The sequence below is a fragment of the Phascolarctos cinereus genome, unplaced genomic scaffold (genome assembly GCF_003287225.1).
Source record: "Phascolarctos cinereus isolate Bilbo 61053 unplaced genomic scaffold, phaCin_HiC Scaffold_5;HRSCAF=322, whole genome shotgun sequence".
In the NCBI taxonomy this organism is placed as follows: Eukaryota; Metazoa; Chordata; class Mammalia; order Diprotodontia; family Phascolarctidae; genus Phascolarctos; species Phascolarctos cinereus.
The window spans coordinates 230600818-230619324 of NW_027555958.1; the positions used below are offsets into that span (position 1 = coordinate 230600818).

At 36.2% G+C, this 18507-nt stretch overlaps 1 protein-coding gene across 2 annotated transcripts in view; it reads right to left on the reverse strand.

The window, feature by feature from the left end:
* UBR2 (ubiquitin protein ligase E3 component n-recognin 2) overlaps nucleotides 1–18507 on the reverse strand; it is a 145847-nt gene that overhangs the window by 20908 nt on the left and 106432 nt on the right. For both annotated transcript variants that reach the window (XM_020976796.2, XM_020976797.2), the window contains exons 26-33: nucleotides 17292–17394; nucleotides 10667–10776; nucleotides 10285–10365; nucleotides 9800–9978; nucleotides 7736–7935; nucleotides 4520–4613; nucleotides 2852–3013; nucleotides 1369–1469 (exon numbers count right to left, since the gene is read on the reverse strand). In XM_020976796.2, the coding sequence (XP_020832455.1) occupies nucleotides 1369–1469; nucleotides 2852–3013; nucleotides 4520–4613; nucleotides 7736–7935; nucleotides 9800–9978; nucleotides 10285–10365; nucleotides 10667–10776; nucleotides 17292–17394 (1030 nt within the window). The remainder of the gene's footprint in view (nucleotides 1–1368; nucleotides 1470–2851; nucleotides 3014–4519; nucleotides 4614–7735; nucleotides 7936–9799; nucleotides 9979–10284; nucleotides 10366–10666; nucleotides 10777–17291; nucleotides 17395–18507) is intronic.

Sequence of the window (18507 nt, forward strand, 5' to 3'; positions counted from 1 at the left end):
CTTGGGCTGCATTAATGTGTGTGTGTGTGTGTGTGTGTGTGTGTGTGTGTGTGTGTGTGTGTGTGTGTGCATCCATAACATGATCCAATAGACAATAATCCCATTATACTCCTGGCTAGATGACATTTTGAGCACTGAGTCCAGTTCCAATTGTCACATTTCAGGAGGGAAAGTGATTAGGTGGTAGATGTCTATAGGAAGATAATCAGGATGATGATGATGAGGACCTGAATTAGTACCACCCAAGGACAGGCTAAAGTAAGTAGTGATGTATACCCTGGAGAAGAGAACAACTGAAAGGGAAAGTCACTGTCTTCAACTACTAGAAGAGCTTCCACCTGCAAAGACTGTTTTGGGCTGAGAGGGCAGAACTAGGTTCAATGGCAGAAGGTGCAGTAAAAAGAATGCTAGATTTGCAGTCAGAGGATTTAGGTCTGAATTCTGGCTATTTCACTTACTATCTTTGTGACCTTGGGAAAGTTACTGCACCTCTCTTCCCAGTTTCCTGAGATGTAAAATAGGGCACTGGATTAGATAACCTCTTCTAAAGCCTCTTCTAACTCTAACTCTATGATTCTAAGATCCTAAGGTACAAGGAGGACATAAAGCAGGACATAAAGAAAGCCACCTAACAATTAGACCTGTTAAAAAATGGAATGGTTGTCTCAGGAGGTGGTTGTCATCACTGTCATCATTATCTTGATCATAATCATCTTTTTTGAGATAACCTTGACTTTCCAATGGCAGGTGTGGAAAGACATTAGAAGGCAAGGAGGGAAAGTTAAGAGAGGCCACGCTAAGCTGTTTTGCTTCCTTAAACACTGATACAAATTTGACCATATTTCTTGATGATGAAACAGTGCCAGTAATAATGTAACCAGCTAGTCTGTTAATAATAACTGATTTTATATAGAACTTTAAAAATTTGCAGTGCTTTACAACATTATGTCATTTCAAAACAATCCTGTGAGTAGGTACAATAAGTATCATTTCTATTATACAAATGAGATTAAGAAGGAGGGACTTTCCATTATCACACAGATAGGAAGTGTCTAGCATGATGTGAATCCAGGCCTTCCTAACTCCAAGTCTAGTGTTTTATACACTACATCATGATGGCTCCTCTATAATATGTATTATTGCTAGAACACAAAAAATTGAATTTTATCATTTACTCCTAGTTGCTCTGAAAAAGAGAGGCTTAACAATTTTGCTGTAAACTTCACATGTTTCAAATGAATAAGGAACTAGATAACAAAGCTGACAGTTCTAAGTCAAATAGTGACATGCAAGATTTTATAATTAAAACAATAACTCAGCCAGCCCCTGTAGAAGTACCCTTGAGGAGAAAACTAAATCAGAACTTACTAAATGTACTTTCTTCCTTCCGAAGAAACTGCAATGCTTTTATCTGCTGAGATATTGTTCTAATCCACTGAACAAGACTTGGTTGGTCAGAAAAATCTAGCCTGTCAGAAACAATAAGCAGTATTAAAAAACAGGCAAGAGTAAGCTATCAAACATAGCAGTTCTTCAAATAATCACATATACACTTCAATTCTTTCAACTAATTACAAGGAGAAAAATCACATTTGAGTTAATAAGTAAAAAAATCATATACAAATGCTTTCAAAACAAAAACTACTATTTATCAGTCTAGTATAAAATAACTCAGCATGTTTGTCTTAATGTTTTTTTGAAAGTGAAATTTTAAACTTTAAAGCATCAACTACTCTAAGCTATATTTATTACACACACACACACACACACACACACACAAACCCAAGATCCCCATATCTGAATTATAACTCAAAATAATTTTTTACAGATTAAAGTAAAATACATTTCCTAGAGAGCTGTTTATTAACAATAAGGTATAGTAAATTAAGTCCTGGTACTATAAGAAACAATTTATCATTGTCTTCTCACAATAGCTCACTTTTCATTATACAGTTATCAATGACAGACCATATATTATCCCTTTCCTTCAAATTAAAATCTGTAATGAGAGAAAAAGAATCAAATTTTCAACCATATAAGAGTCTAACTTAGATAACACAGTTTAAGTGTTATGGGTTCTACTACAGAATAACAAGTTTCTAACGTAGTTTTCTGAAACTTTTAATCTTTGTTTTTGATATACTTTATCCAAAAACCAGACTCATCTTAATATCACACTATCTTTCAATATTTAAAAAGTCACATCTTGAAATTAAACTTAAGGCTAAAAAGCCTCATTCCTTTTCTTATTCAACTCCTAAATAACCTCAATACTATACTTATATGAACAGTGGATTTGATTTTGAATTCTTTTATTTTATTTTATTTTTTTAATTTTTAGGCAATTGGGGTTAAGTGACTTGCCCAGGGTCACACAGCTAGTAAGCGTCAGGTGTTTGGTATGAGGCTGGATTTGAACTCAGGTCCTCCTGACTTTAGGGCCAGTGCCCTATCCACTGCGCCACCTAGCTGCCCCATAAATTCTTTTAAAGAATCAAAACAGCAACACATGAAGTACAGATTATTCTTAAGAACTGTTTAAAATGCTATGTTATTACCTGAATATATATGATGTTCTGAGAATAGTACTACATTCTAGATTTTCCAGTCCATTTATAGTCTTGTCATAGCATATCACAAACCTTGCATAATAGGGGGCTGAACAGCTTCTTATAAGAAGCTGATCTAACCAACAAACTGGTAATGGGAAGAAAGAGGAGCAAAAACACATATCAAAACTAATAGGTCCTTAAACTCTAAGGAGTTGTTAGGAAGCAGAGGAAAGAAGAAAGTTGAGTCTGATACAGTATGAGAGCTAAAGAGCAAAAAGAGGTATTATAAACTAGAGTACCTGTTAAATATACTTCTTGGTGGCTGAAGCAGAGGAATAACAGTATTGCTTAAACATTCACAAAGGGGACAAAGGAATTCTCCATTTTCTACATCATAGCTTGTGTGCACACGTAATCTCTGTTGTCTTCTTTGTTCCTTTGCTTGTACAGCATCAAAATACCTTTAGAGTAGGAGTTTTAAGTATTAACAAAACTGTTAGGTCTTTCAACGAAAGTCATACTTTTTAATATCATTCTTTAAGTATATAGTTTTCACAAAAGATCCAGCTTTGGCACCAACTAGCCATGTAACCTTGGGCAAGTCATTGGCCCTTATTCTCATTCGTAAAAGAAAAGGTGATATGCTAGATAAGGTTGATCCGAGCTCTTCTCTTCTATGAGCTATAAGCAACAATTCAGAACAGAGACGAAGCTTTGAGAACCATAGGTTTTATTCCATTGCTCAACAAAGATTTGGCAGTAGGAAATTGCATTATATTACCAAGAAACTCTATATTTGGTAGAATCCTGTGAAATTTTTAATATATTTATCAAAATAAACAAATAATGTATTTTTTTGCAAAGAGGTATCTTGGTTTCTTATGCAATAATTTAGCAAGTTTTTAATCACCATGGGTATATTAGTGCTTGGAGTATGAATGGTGAGTTTTATGTTTTAGTAGAGGTGAACTTTTATTTATTTGCATGAAATTTTCTTCATATCATCCCAAAAGATTTCTATTAACCATGGGCACTGTTATCTACCCTAGATTTAATCATTTCCCCATTTTTATATAAAAGCAATTTGTAATAAAATATTTTTATGCTCACAATAGTCAAATAATTCCATATTATATGTCCTTGGAGGGAAGGGTATAAATAGGTAGTGGCACAAGTAGTAAAGATGATCCATGGCTATGATATTCTTGCCTTATTTCTCAAGAACTCCAGTTGGCTTGGGGAAATTCAAAAGAACCCTATGGCTGGCTTAGGCCCTACTCTATACAAAATGGCATAGCCGAGGCAACAACAGCACTAGGATAGAGTCCAATCTGCGGGTCTTCTTTAGCAGCAGTGAAATAAGTAGCCAGTACTACTTCCCTAGGAACCAACACTATCTAATTTGGATCTAAAGACAGAAAAGATACCATTCCCTAACCATGAGGCCAACTCTCACCCTTCTTGGAGCTGAATCTGCTTTTAAGAGCTTCCTTTCTCAATTATAGTAATTAATATTTGTCACTGTGCAGTATCTTCCTCAGAAGGGAAAAAAGGGTTATATTTACTTGCAATGCAACATTATTTATATGTATGTATCTCCACAATCTCATGAATATTTGTAAATCATCACTTTTATCATCAATAAATTGGGTACATCAACTTTATAATTTGTTTAATAGTGATAAGGTATTTGTCTTGCAATTTTGGGGTTCTTTTTTCTGGTATTGTACTTCCTTTAACTGCTTAAAAGTTCAGATTTTTAAAAAAAGTCAATTGGGGTTAAGTGACTTGCCCAGGGTCACACAGCTAGTGAGTGTCAAATGTTTGGTCTGAGGCTGGATTTGAACTCAGGTCCTCCTGACTTCAGGGCCAGTGCTCTATCCACTGCGCCACCTAGCTGCCCCAAAAGTTCAATTTTGAGAACTGAAATAATCTTAACATTTACAAATTTACTGATTAGCAATTACCTTTGCCAACAATGGGCATGCATTATGTGTCCGCAGCTACCAGTGTGTGTTCCACAGGACAAGTCAGGATGCATGAATAATGGATCATATTTTTCTATACAAAAAGAAAAAAAAGCATTTATTCTTCAGAGGAAAAAATGTTCTCCCAAAAGTTCTATTTCAATTTTTCATCATGGCTTAAGATGACCCTAGGTTCTCAAAGGCTAAATCAATCAACAAGCATTTATTAAACACCTACTATGTGTCAAGTCCTTTGCTAGTGATAGACAAAAAAGTAATGATCTCCTGCCTCAAAAAGCTGGGCTTACATTTTAAGGCAGGGGGCAGGGGGAGATTAACAACATGCACATAAATAAACAAATACAAAACACACATACTGCAATGCAGGGTAATTTTGAGCAAGAGGCACTGACATTTGGAGGGGAAGGAGAATCAGGCATGGCCTCATGCAGAGGTGGTACCTGAGCTGAGCTTTGAAGGAAAGTAGGGACTGTAAGGGACAGACTTACAGGGCAAGAAGGGAAAGACTCATAGGGCAAGAATGTGCATTTAAGAAATGAGAACAGCCTATACAAAGGTAAAGAGACAGAAGACTGAATATCAAATGTAAGGAACAGCAAGGCCAGTTTGGCTGGACTGGAGAGGACCTGGAACAGAGTGATGGCTGTTGAGTAGAACAAGGAGAACAGAACTGGCAGGTGTTGGGGAGGAAGAAACAGGACCTGGAAACTGATTAGATATGTGGGATGAAGGGAGAGAAGAGTCAAGGATGATTCCAAGGTTATAAACATGGCTGACTGGAAGGACAGTTTACTTTTGATAGAAATAGGAATGTTTGGAAGAGGGCTGGAGGTGAAAGACAATGACTTTTGTATTGGACATAATGAGTTTGAGATGCCGACAGTATATCCCTTCAAAATGTCTAAGAGGCAGTAGTTGATGCAAGAAGGGCTAGGGCTTGATAAATGGATCTGGGAGTCAACTGCATAGAGATCATTAAAACCAGGAGAGCTTATGAGAGTGTAGAAACCAAATAAGAGTGTAGGAGCAGAAGATAACAGGGAAGAGGTCAGAGCCTTAGGGGTATACTCTTAGGGGGTAGAATATGAATAGTGATCCATCAAAGGAGTAGTCAGATAGGCAGGAAGAAAACCAAAGGAGGGCAGTATCATAAAAATGCCCACCAAGTCATAAATGTTCAGGAAGAATGGGGTGTTCACCAAAGCCACATGCTAAATAGGAAGAGGACGGACAAAATGCCACTGGTAACTTTTGAGAAAATCAATCAATTAATGCCCGGCATGTACTATATGCAGAAGATATAAAGAAAAAGCAAAAAGTTTCTGCTCTCAAGAAACTTACATTCTAATAGAGGAGATAATACATACAAAAGTTAGGACACAGAAGATACACACAGAGTAGATGGAAAGTCTCCTGCAGGGCCTGGAATTCTAAGTGGCAGGGGTTAGGAGGGAGTGCATTTTAGACACAGAGAAAAGCCAATGCACAAATACAGAGAAGGAAGATGAAGTTATCAAGTGTGAAGAACAGGCAGGCAGTAGGCAGGTACTGCTAATCTGTAGTGTCTGTGAAGGGGCAACAAGAATATACTGCTTTTTCTAGGACCTGGAGGAGAGATAGTTTGAGAGGATCATAGAGTCAAGTGAAGTTTAAAAAATTTTTTTAAAGATACAGGATAGCTAGGCATACTCGTAGACAGTAGGGAATTGGTGAGTAGAAAAGGAGTGCAACTGTTGATGGAGCTATGAAATAGTCTAACCATTCGAGAAAGCAGTATATGCCCAAAAGGCTATTAAACTGTGTATATACCCTAAGAATCAGCAGTACTGATGCTAGGGCTATACCCTGTGGAGATCAAAGAAAGAAAAAACAGATCCATATGTACAAAAATACTTATAGCAGCTCTTTTTGTGGTGGCAAAGAATCGGAAACTGAGGGGATGCTCATCAATTGAGGAATGGCTGAACAAGTTGTGGTACATGATTGTGATGACATACTATTATTCTGTAAGAAATGATGAAGAGGAGAGTTTCAGAAAAACCTAGAAAGACCTGTATAAACTAATGCAAAGTGAAGTAAGCAGAACCAGGAGAACAATCTACACAGCGATAGAATGATGTAAAGATAATCAACTTTGAAAGACTTAACAACTCTGATCAACATAATGAACTATCACAATTCCATAGGAGTCATGATGAAATTCCACCCTCCAGATACAGAACTGAAAGACTCAGAGTCAATACAGAAATCTATTTGACTATACATATTTGTAATAAGTTTTGCTTTTCTTGCCTTCTTCTTTGGTAAGGGAGAGGAAGGGGAAGGGAGAGAACTGGAACTGAAAACAAAAGAATAAAAAACTTTTGTGTTCAAAAATAAAAGGAAAAAGGAGTGCAAGCTCTGGCAGGCAGGTCCTTTGAGACTGTCAAGAACCAGAGTATGGCCTCAGGAACAGAGTATCCCTAAAAACTGGCCTAGCTTAGTTCACAGAGTTTCATCACGAGAAACTTGGTCACCAGCTGAGAAGCTTACTTTGACCATAGTAACTCATGAAACCTCTGAAAGGCTTGGAGGGAATATTTATACCAACAAAATCACATACTTTTGGAAGTAATGAAGTATATAGCTTCAAGCTGTGAAAATTAATAAATACTGGCTTATTAATAAGTATTAAGATATCAATTATTTTTCCAAACTATTTACAAAGCAGGACTTTGAAAAATTTTTATAGGACTGATAAAACTAATAAAGTATCCCTGAATTATCAATAAAATTAGTACTTAGTATTTAAGTAAATTGTTATTTATCAAACTTGTTAGCAAATTCAAAAGCATGGCACGTTGAAAGAAATGCCTATGTCCATGTCCTTCCCAAGGCTCCTTTGCAGAGGGCAGAACATTAAATATAAATAACATCAAATTCCCCTAATTCATTGATTGATTTTGCTGATTTTCCCCCTCTCCTTTTCTTCTTAGAAAAAAAACCCAGCAATTATTTGTTGGCTTTCTGGGAGGGGATAGGAGGAAGGATACTGGGGAAATATAGGCAATATAAAAACAAAATATACAAATAAAAATAATAGAAAAATCAGAAATTTCTAAATATTATAAAATGAAAAAGGTTAATAAGCAACAAGGTAAACCATATCAAGTACTGAATTGGAATAGGATTATGGCTATGACAGAAGTGACATACCTGGATCCTGAATAAATTTATTTCTGTTTTTTGACAATACAGTTGACCGTTGAACAAATGCTGCTAGTACCATAGCCTTGTTGTCAACTTTAACTTCCTGTTCCTCTTGACACAAAATACAAGTAACAATTTGTCTCTGTTCAGTTACTTGAGTTTGTTCTGGGCCCAAGGCTATGAGGAGGGTATCTGAAATCATAGGACTAAAATAAAAAGAAAGTTGTGAATACATGGCTAATTACATTGTAATCAATGATGCTAAGACATTCTGGTAATTACAGTATATTACTCAATAGAACTATAGTTATGTTACTTGGAATTTAAGTAAATGTTCTTCAACTCACACCATATCTAAATATCTATTCACAAACTAATTGCTAATGAATCAAAATTTCAAAGATTTACTCAATTAAGCAAGAGAAAAACATTCAAAAACTCTATCAACATGAATCAACGTATCAACATGAATCAATGTATGTAAAACTTCAGGTTCGAAGTATGCTTAAATCTTACAAGATTGAAAAATTAATATGAAACCTGGGTCTTCTTCATGAGAATTTTATCAACTATTATTTACCCTAAATAATTGCTTGAATCCATTTCCCGTCTACATCCCGCATATTTCTTTCCTGTCCTTTAGTCCTTCTAGACTGCCATGTTCCTTCTGTAAGACTGCTTCTGGCTGTCAGAAAATTAAAGACCCATTGTTCCTTTAAACCAGAGGTTCCCAAACTTATTTGATCTACTGCCCCCTTTCAAAAAAAAATTACTCAGCACCCCCTGGAAATCTACTTTCTTTAACTCTTTAATGTTTTTTTAAAATTTGCATCATTTCAAAAAAGTGTAAACTTTTTTTAAGATGACACCTATTAAATTTAATAATTTATTGTAACTTTTGGGGTTTTTTTTCCTGCACTGAAATTTTGGTGATGCAGTATCATGTCACGTAACTATATAGTATCATATTGTAAACAAGTCATAACATGCACACATTCCTGCTGATGCATGCTGGACTTCCTCACAATTCTCGATACGCTCACTGGCCAACACTTGCTTGTTAAGACCAGTTGATGGACTTGATTACTAATGGTTATAACTTGCATTGTGTGTTTATTTGGAAAATAATATAATCACTATTACTTCAAATCGGTTACATAACAGATGAAACATGTGTAAGGTTTTTAAAATTTTCTTCTCTTCTTTCCTTATGCTTCCACTGTCCCCTTATTTTTATTCAATGCCCCCCAATTGCACCTGAGGTTACTATTGCCCCCCTGGATTGTTCTAGTACCCCCATGGGGCAGTATCACCCACTTTGGGAATCTATACTTTAAACCCTCAAATTCTGCAAATTTCTGTTTTGGCTAAAAAAATGGGAAACATAATATTATTTTAACTACGGGGCACTCTGAGCTATTCAACAATCTATTCCATCTATACTTTACATTATCTATAATTTGGCTTAAGAACATATATATCTTAAAACTTTGCTCCCATACCATGCCCCAGCAGCAAAACTTTATGAAAGTCCTACAGGGACTTTGGATAAAAGTAGGAATCTTTTTCTGTATAAAAACTGAGGTTAAAATTTAAAAAAAAAACTGAGATTAGGGAATGGAATACAATTAAGTCTCAGGAAATTCCTTCTAAAATACTCTTCATTTACAATAAATTCCTAGATAGGAGTATGGACAGGGCATTTCATAAAATCTGAACTAAGGATAATTAGCCCAAGATATTAAATATTTTGGATTGAGAGCAACAGGTAGGAGGAAAGAATTTATACAAAAATCTGTTTTTAAAAACTAATCAAATCAAATTTTTTTAAGTGCCCAATTAAAACTTTAAGGTGAAATATCTGAATTACCTTAGTCTAGAAATGAGAGGGCATAGCATAGTCGAGAGAGAGCCAGAGGTGAAGTCAAAAAACTCCTGAGTTCAGGCCTTGCCTTTGATACACACGAGTTCCGTGTGTATGGCCAGGAGTGCAGTTCAACTCTACAATATATCTTTTAGATGAGCTGCTCATCAACCCACCCCTTAAAAAAGCTAGGAATATTTCTTTACCTGTTATTAAGAACAGTGGATGTAGAAGCATCTAGTTCTAATGTTTGCTGAAAGAGTTCTTTGTTTTCATCTATGAAGTGTCTTTGCATTTCAGACATTTGAGCCATGATCTTTTCTCTCCGAAGCCTAGCTATTTCAGCTTTTCTCTTCCTTTCAGCTTTGTCTTTATCCTTTGAGCTCTGAAATGAAATTCAGTTAGGCATTTTGGAAGCTTAACGATTAGATTTAAATTCTGTACTACCTATATATCTTCCTTGTTTGAGCAAAGGTTAGAGACATCTCTACCATTAAGCCTAAAATATAAGACAGTAAAATCCAAAGAATGAAATCAAGTACAAGCTGATACTCTAAAATAATATATGGCAGTGAATTTCTAGACATTTAAAAGGGTAGTTGGTTATCAGTAATATGAGATGAAATTAGAAATTTCTTTTGTTAAGAGTCAATATGTCAATATGCCTATACTATCAACAACCATAGTTTACCTCTTCCATTATTGCTCCTTCTGCCTCAACCACAGGACTGGTGGAAGAACTCTCTCTTATCTTCTTAATGGCATTAAAAGTCTATTAAAAAAAGAGAAAGAAAATAGAAATGAAATCATTTCACCAAGGAATCACAAACAATTTGTGCTGGAGCCCGGACTCAAATCTACGGTTTTTCATATCCAAGTCTAGCATACTTTCAACACACCACATTTTTTCCCCCTAATTCTTTTGTCAAAATATTTTGTATTTGTAACCCTAGTGCTCAGCACAGTGCTTGGCACATATTAAACGCTGAACACTTTTTCATTCATTCATTCATAAGCAGTCAATAATTCATGCTACCCATGAAAAGTGCTAACAATAACGTAGGAAATTTTACCTTCAATATCCATCTGATCATGTCTTTGTGAACTTCCAAGTAGGGGGCATTTTGTAGTGTTTCTAGCATAGCTAGGATGCTAGGAGAACTGCTGGGTGCTTCACCAGGTTCTAAGAAAAATAAGCAAAAGAGAAGAGGAAAGCTGATAAACGCTGTTTATAACTACATCCTTTATGCCTGGTATTACCAATGCTGTTAATAGTGATAAGAACAATATTACAATGTACCTGCAACTTCAATGATGTGGGTACTCTCCTTCAATGGCAAAAATCACAATTTATCCATACCTTCTCATTTCATGCAACTTTTGTGCACAGGTCTTTCTGTAACTCTACCACATTAAGTCTACCCACTGTACTAGTGTAGGCCCTCCTACACCTCAAGGGTACTGAAGGAGCGTATGGGCTATTCCTCCTCATATGAGTAGCTTACCTCCTTTTCTGAACATACATTTCTCTGACAATATCTTTTACACATATCCTCCTGTGTCATTCTTCACTGGTAATATACTATCACCTATTACATGAACAATGTATCTTTCCATGGTCCTGTGTTTGTGACATGCAATTTTAAGTCTTCAGGAAAGACATTCTATGTCTCATAGTTATAAAGGATCAATGGAAATGTTGAGGGCCAGAGCTGAGGAGTCTAATATGGGATAAGGAATTTAGGTCAGAGCTTGACTCTTTCCTTTTCCTACCCTTAAGGGCTCACTTACTCAGAATGTTTGGCTCACCAATCTTCCATACCCAGGAGGCGTTAGAACACTCTGACCGATCCTTGAACCTTGATAACAAGCAGGTGTATACAATTAAAGTTGAGCATAAGGGCTGGGGTTAGTCATGTAAGACTCCTGGGGTGATTGTTAGCTTTCACTATTTAAACTGGACTCTCAGAACAATAAACGGCTCAGTCTTTCACTGACCAGCCTGCCTGACGTTTCTTCATTTCACACTCCTCCGTGAGGTGCATCATTTAGTTGCAGGCGACACAGAAGAACACTGGTGTTTGTTAAAAAAGATGGATTCTTGTTTTCAGGGAGTAATTAGAGGTATAAAAAACACTGTGCATTTCCCAAACCAAGTAATCAAGGTCATTTTTCTCTTCCTAGTCAATTCTGGGACAAGTTCAATGTCCAACTACACTGTTTTTCTAAAAAAAATGTACTTAGTCCCATGGGCAGCACATTCAACTGCAAATCACAGTACGGACAACAGGTATTCTCCATCTCCATGGTTTTTCTTGTGTGAAAAATTAGGCTAAAATCTTTGGAATGACTCTAGAATTCATTCAAGAAGCTCTAGTTCCAGTGTTTAATCAATCAATCCATCAATCAATTAACAAACATCTAAAGGCTTACTATGCACCATATACTGTTAAACACTAGGGTACAAAAAAGGTCAAAGAGTTCCTCTTCTTAAGGACCTTATGTTCTAATGGAGAAGACCATAGTCTTCTTCATTAGAAGATATGTACATAAATAGGTACATACAGATACAAATAGAGTAGATGAAAAGATGGGATACACTGAGAAGGACATTCTACAGAAAACAGCATTTGAGCTGAATCTTAAAGTAAAACAGGGATGCTAAGGGTGAAGGTGAGGAAGGTGAGCATTCCAAGCATGGAGACCAGTCAATGAAAAGGCACAAAGATGGAAGATGGAGTGTCCAGTGTGAGGCATGGCAAGTAGGCAATGTGGTTGGACCAGAAGAGGAAGATGATAGCTTGCAGGAACGGTAGGATCTAGTGAGGACTTTTAAAGGATGGGGGAGACTTAGGCACAGTTGTTGGCACTAGTAAAGGAATAAGTGGATAAGCAGAGACTGAAGATGAGAGAACGGGTATGAGAGAAGGGGCAATCTGATGGAAGAGGTAAGATCAAAGCTGCATGCCTTGGCAGACAGATTAGAGTTAAGGAAAAGACACTGGAGGATGATATCAGAGGGATGTGAGATAAGCAGAAGGTGAAAAGAAACAGTTTGCAGCAAATTGTCTACATTTTTTGGGTTAATTATGAGGCAATGTTATTGTCTGAAAAGGTGGCAGAAGGAAGAGGTGCTGTGGGAAGTTTGAGGAGAGAATCTGTTTCGAAAAGTTACTACGGGAAATTGAATAGAAAGTTGATTAGGAAGGAAGAGAAGGATTATCTTGTTGAAGTGAGGAATCTGGTGATATAAGATAACATAAATTTGTACTGGGTACAGCCTTGTTTTGTGACTTCCAGTTCTGTTCAGAAACATGTGAGTGACAGAATAGAAGGTCGATGGTAATAGTAATCCAAGGTAGGGAATTTGATGAGAAAGGCTATGTGAAAAGAAGGAAGGGGATTTTAGAGTAGAGGATAATACAGAGTTAAATTGGCTTACCAAGTGGTTGATATTGGGTAGGAAGGAAAGAAAGTACGTACAACCAGTGCAGGGATCATGATCTGGTAAAGTACTGAAGGATAGTAGAACTGAAGGTCATGATTAGGATGAATAGGGTTAAGGACAGAGAGGTAGAATGAAGAAATATTATGATCTGATAAAGGAATTTTAGAATTCATGAAAATATAAGTAGAATAATTGTGTGATGAATAATTGGGTGATGGCAAGATCAAGGACAAGATCATCTCTGGGTATACTTGATTTAGAAATTGAGGATTAAGGGGAGTTAAAGAGACTGAAGAAATGTGAAGTTAAGAGTATTTGAGGGAATTTCAACATATATCATGAAGTACTCTAGTAGGAGTGCAGGAGTTTCAATCAATAAAATGCCGTCTGTAAACAAGAAGAACTATTTGGACTCTCTATTGGACATACTTCATGATGGTGACAATTTTGCTGAGCACATTTCTTTCTGTTGTATGCCTCATTTGATACTTATAATCTAAGGGTAAAATTACATCTGTTGATACATCTTTTGATCAACAATCAAACATTTATGAAGTGTTTACTATGTGCCAGGCACTATATTAAGCACTGGGGATACAAAAAAAGGCAAGAGACAATCTCTGCCTTAAAAAGTTTACAGTTGAATGGAGAAGACAACATACAAACAAATATACACAAGCAAACTATATAAAGGATAAAAGGAAACAATTAAACATAAAGAAGGCACTAGAATTAAGAAGGGTTAAGGAAAAGCTTCCAATAAAAGATGGCATTTTAGTTGAGATTTAAAGGAAACCACAAGGAGGTCAGTAGGCAAAGTGGAAAAGGGAGAGGGTTCCAGGGATGGGAGACCAGCAGACTGAGTACATGTTGGAGAGTAAGGTATAAGAAAAGATAGAAGGGTACTAGGTGATGAAGGGTTTTGAATACCAAACAAAGCATCTGGTATTTGATCCTGAAGGTAATAGGGAACCAACTGAGTTTATTGAATGGGTGTCTGTGGTAGAGGAAAGGTTTGATATTAGACCCGCACTTCAAGAAAATCACTTTAGCAGCTAAATAGAAGACAGACAAGAATGGGGACAGACTTGAGGCAGGCAGACCCACTAGTAGGCTATTGTAACAGTCCAGGCACGAGCATGAGATGATGAGGATGGTGACAATCTAAGAGGAGAGAAGGAAGTATACTAGAGAGATGTGGCAAAGGTGAAATCAACAGGCCTTGGCAACAAAATGTGGGAGGTGAGAAATAGTGAGGAGTCCAGGATGACTCCTAGATTGTGAGCCTGAAAGACTGGGAGGATAGTGTTGTCCTCTACAGTAACAGGGAAAATGGGGGGCGGGAGAGGGAGGGTTTAGAGGAAAAGACAATGAGTTGTTTTGGACATACTGAGTTTAAGATGTCTATTGGACATCTCATTAGAGATGTCTGAAAGGCAGTCAGTGATGTGAGATGGAAGGCCAGCAGAGAATATGGGAATTTCATAACTTTTGTACATATCTTTTGCTTTACTAATCTGAATACTAAGTTATTAAGTTCCATCGTTTCTGATTCTTCTTGGTCTTGTCTGTTTATTGCTCTATCCCTACTTTTTAACTAATACCGGATGGCTTCGATGACTGCTGCTTTCTAATACAGTTTGAGGTCTAGAAATAATATTCTTCCTATGTCCCCAGCTCTTTTCCTTATTTCTCTTGATATATACTAGATCTTTTATTTTTCCAAATTAATTTTTTAAAAATTTGAACAAGTTCTATAAAGAATGGTTTACTAAATCAATTGCATTTTTATATTCAACAAATAAGTACTACGGGATCTCTTCTGCTTTCTGTAGCTTTCAGTCAATTATGGGACTTAAAGATGTTTCCCATAGAACATCATTTGTGAAAGCATGTCTATTCCCTTCGCATACCCTCCTTCAGGATATTTTTGTTAAATATGTTGATTATTGTTATATTTTCTAGAGATGGGGAAGCAGATGTATAAGAAGGGTAATTATTGATGTTTTCTTATGTTTTTACCATCTCCTACAATCTGTCTCCATAAAATATCACAAATGAGTTTATATTTTAAACTGGTACTACCTTTGGCTGTCATTATACTGCCACTTGACAATGAGATCAAGTATTTGTTGGTAAAGCAATTAGTAGGGCTTTTTGGTCCTTACAAATAGATACCATTCCACAGAAAGAATGAACATTTGCTGTCATTCAGGGCACTTATTTGACTTCCTAGATCCTTATGGTGGAGGGGATTAGAATTGTTTTGTCTCCATAGGGCAGAACCAACAGCAATAATTGGAAATTGCAAAGGGGCCAATTTAGTCTTGATGTGAGGAAAATTTTATTAACTGTTCCTAGCTGTCCAAAAGTGGAATGAGCTGCCTTAGGAGGTAGTGGGCTCCCCTTTCTTAGAGATCTTCAAGCAGAGGCTGTATCACTTTTCAAGTGTCTTGCACTGAGGATTCCTTTTATGTATTTTGACTAGAGCCACCACAATGCCTTCAAGCTCAAATTCTGTGCTTTTGTGAGCTGTGGTTATAAAACATCTGAAAACTTGTAGGAGTAAATCAATGGAAATGGGCTTGAAGATGGATCTGTGACCAACTGATGAGGTAAATTTGATGACTCCATTAATCCTCCTCTCACTGGCCCCTCCTTGTAATCTGGCTTTCAACCTAATCACAAGACTGACAGTTCTCTCTGAAGTTACTTATAATCTTAAAATTAAATTTTTTTGAAATCTTTTGTTTTTATATTACCTGCACCTCCCAATCCATTTTCCAAAAAAGATGCAAGAGTGATATTCCTCAATATCTCCACAGTTCTAACCATATATATATCTGAATTGTCCTGCTGAATTCTAGTGATGTACTATAAACTTTAAGTTCAAATAAAAACTCCTCTGTTTGGAATTTTTAAGCCCTTCAAAATCAGTCTTCAAATGCTTTCCAAACTTATGAAACATTTATTCACCCTCATGCATTCCAAAGTGCAGTCAAAATAGCTTTCTTGCTATTTCTATTGACATTTCCAGGTCTTTGTACAGGCTATCCTCCCCTGCTTAAAATGCAAGCCTTCCTCACTTCATCCCTCAAATGACCTTCTATTTATTTTCTACATATTTTGTATATACTCACATGTATACAAGTTTGTCTCCTTCAATAGATATGAGCTCCTTCAGAGCAAGGACTATTTCATTTTTATCTTTTATCCTTAGCAACTAGCAGTGTCTGGCTCATAGTAGGAACTTAACAAATTCTTGTTGATTGATTTTGTTTTTAGCATTCCAGCTACTTCTCAATATATCCCCCACCCCACAGTTTCTTTCCATGAAAGAAAAATTGTAAAGCAAAACTAACCTCGAAAACTCCATTCCTATTGGTATGTGTTAACATTCCACACATCAGTTCCTCAATCCTCTATTGAGGAAGGAAGTATGTCTCATTGACTGTTCTCTGGGACCAAAACTGGCATTTCATCTTAGCTTAGTGTGCCTATCTTCCCATTACCACCACTCCATGACAAGTTCAGCCCCTATAGCTTCATTTTAAAATTATGGATTAGATTTGAAAGAGAAAGTACTGATTTTAAAACATATCAACTTACGTCCATGTCTTCCAGTCAATCATCAAACATTTATCAATTGCCTGCTATGGGTCAGGCATTATGCTAAGCACCGCAAATACAAAGAAAGGAAAAACAAACCAGTCCCCACTCTCAAGGAACTTAAAAGTCTAACAGACTCCTATATCTACACATGTACTGAGCAATTTTTACAAAAGAGAAATACATCTAGATTTGTAATTGCACATAGAACAATGATGCTTAGTAAGCAAATGAATACTTAGCCTCAATTCATTTAGTGCTTTTTATGATCTATTACTAGAGATTATACAGTTTTTTAAGAAGGTGTACAGCCTTCATTTTCACAAAGGGAGGCAAAGCAGATAAGAAGATGACCTTGGAGTCATGAAGAGTTGGCTTCTACTCCAGACCGTGACCTCTCTTCTCCCTTTCTCTCTCTTTCTCTCTCTCTCATTGTCTCTCTCTGTCTTTCTTTCTATCCTGGCCGGGTGACCCTGGGCAAGTCACAAGTCACTCCCAGGCACTAGCCAATTCTAGAATACTGTTGGTTGAAGAGAAGGTGCTAATCTGCATGGGTAAAGGAAGCTCCTCACTGGGAGATTCCCATAGCAATGAAATCACATTTGAGGTAAAAAAAATTAAGAAATAAAGTTGAGACATACTTGATATCTTCTGAGTGAAAGTAAACGTCACTACAGACTCTTCACTGACATTTTCTAAATGCTGTTTTTCCTCTTGTAATGCCATTCCAATCAAATGTAAGACCTAAAGTAAAAGAGAAGTTTTAAGAAGAAAATATCTGATAATTCAATTGCTATAGAAAGACCAAATTGTAAGCTATAAAAAAGCTGAATTTTAAAGACATACAGATTGGATTACAAACGAAATTTTAAAGTAATTTTTCCAATAAGGAGTTCTTAAGAAAAGAAAAATAATTAATTCAACTTCACATAAGAGGAAAATACAAAGGTCAATTTTTAGCTAAATTTAAAAACACAAGCCCCTTGATGGCAGGACTGTTTCATTTCATGGTGCCTTGCAAAGAGTAGGTGATCAACAAATATTTGTTCAACCAGAATTGTCATCTAAAATCCCTTCTGAAATGGCTGGCTACCGATGCTACTTAATGACAAAAGTCAAGTACTATGCATTTGGTCACATGCTACCTGGTAATAATCACTAGAGCCTGGAATCAACTATCATCTAACCCCATGCCCACGGAGCCCAGTCCCACCTTTCTACTAGGTCTAAACCAACATCAGAAAGACTATTAAAAATCTTTTTAAGCATTTTCTAAAGACACATGTAAGTCTAAATATTCAGACTAAATATTTTAAAAGGTTTAAAATTTTCCCTTACGTCTTATAAAAGAGCCATATGAAATTCTTGAAACAACATAGCTCTCTTAAATTCTATATAAACATTTCACATGTTTATTTATACTTTGCCCTTCTTAGGAATAAAGATGTGATTTTTCTCCTTCTTTGCATATTTCCTTCCATATAGGCTCTAAAAATAGTGGCTACAACCCTAAACCAAAGAAAGTTCACATGTATGTGAAGCTAGTAAAATATGTATCATGAACACATTTTTCTTCAGATAGACAACAGATAGCATTTACAACTCACACTATAAAACACACTATTCTAAGTTTTCTCTATTCAAACACAGTAACATTAAAACCTTCATTAAAATATCTTGATTAGGAGAGGGGAGCAAGTGAACAGGTTGTCAAAATAAATAAACAAAAGAACAGGGTCAGTGAAATACATTAAAAAATGTACAGAAGAGAAAAGAAGGCCAGAAGGAAATACAGACAAGCAGGATAACTTACATATTGAACTTATCATATACTAAAAACCTGTATATATTAGAGGT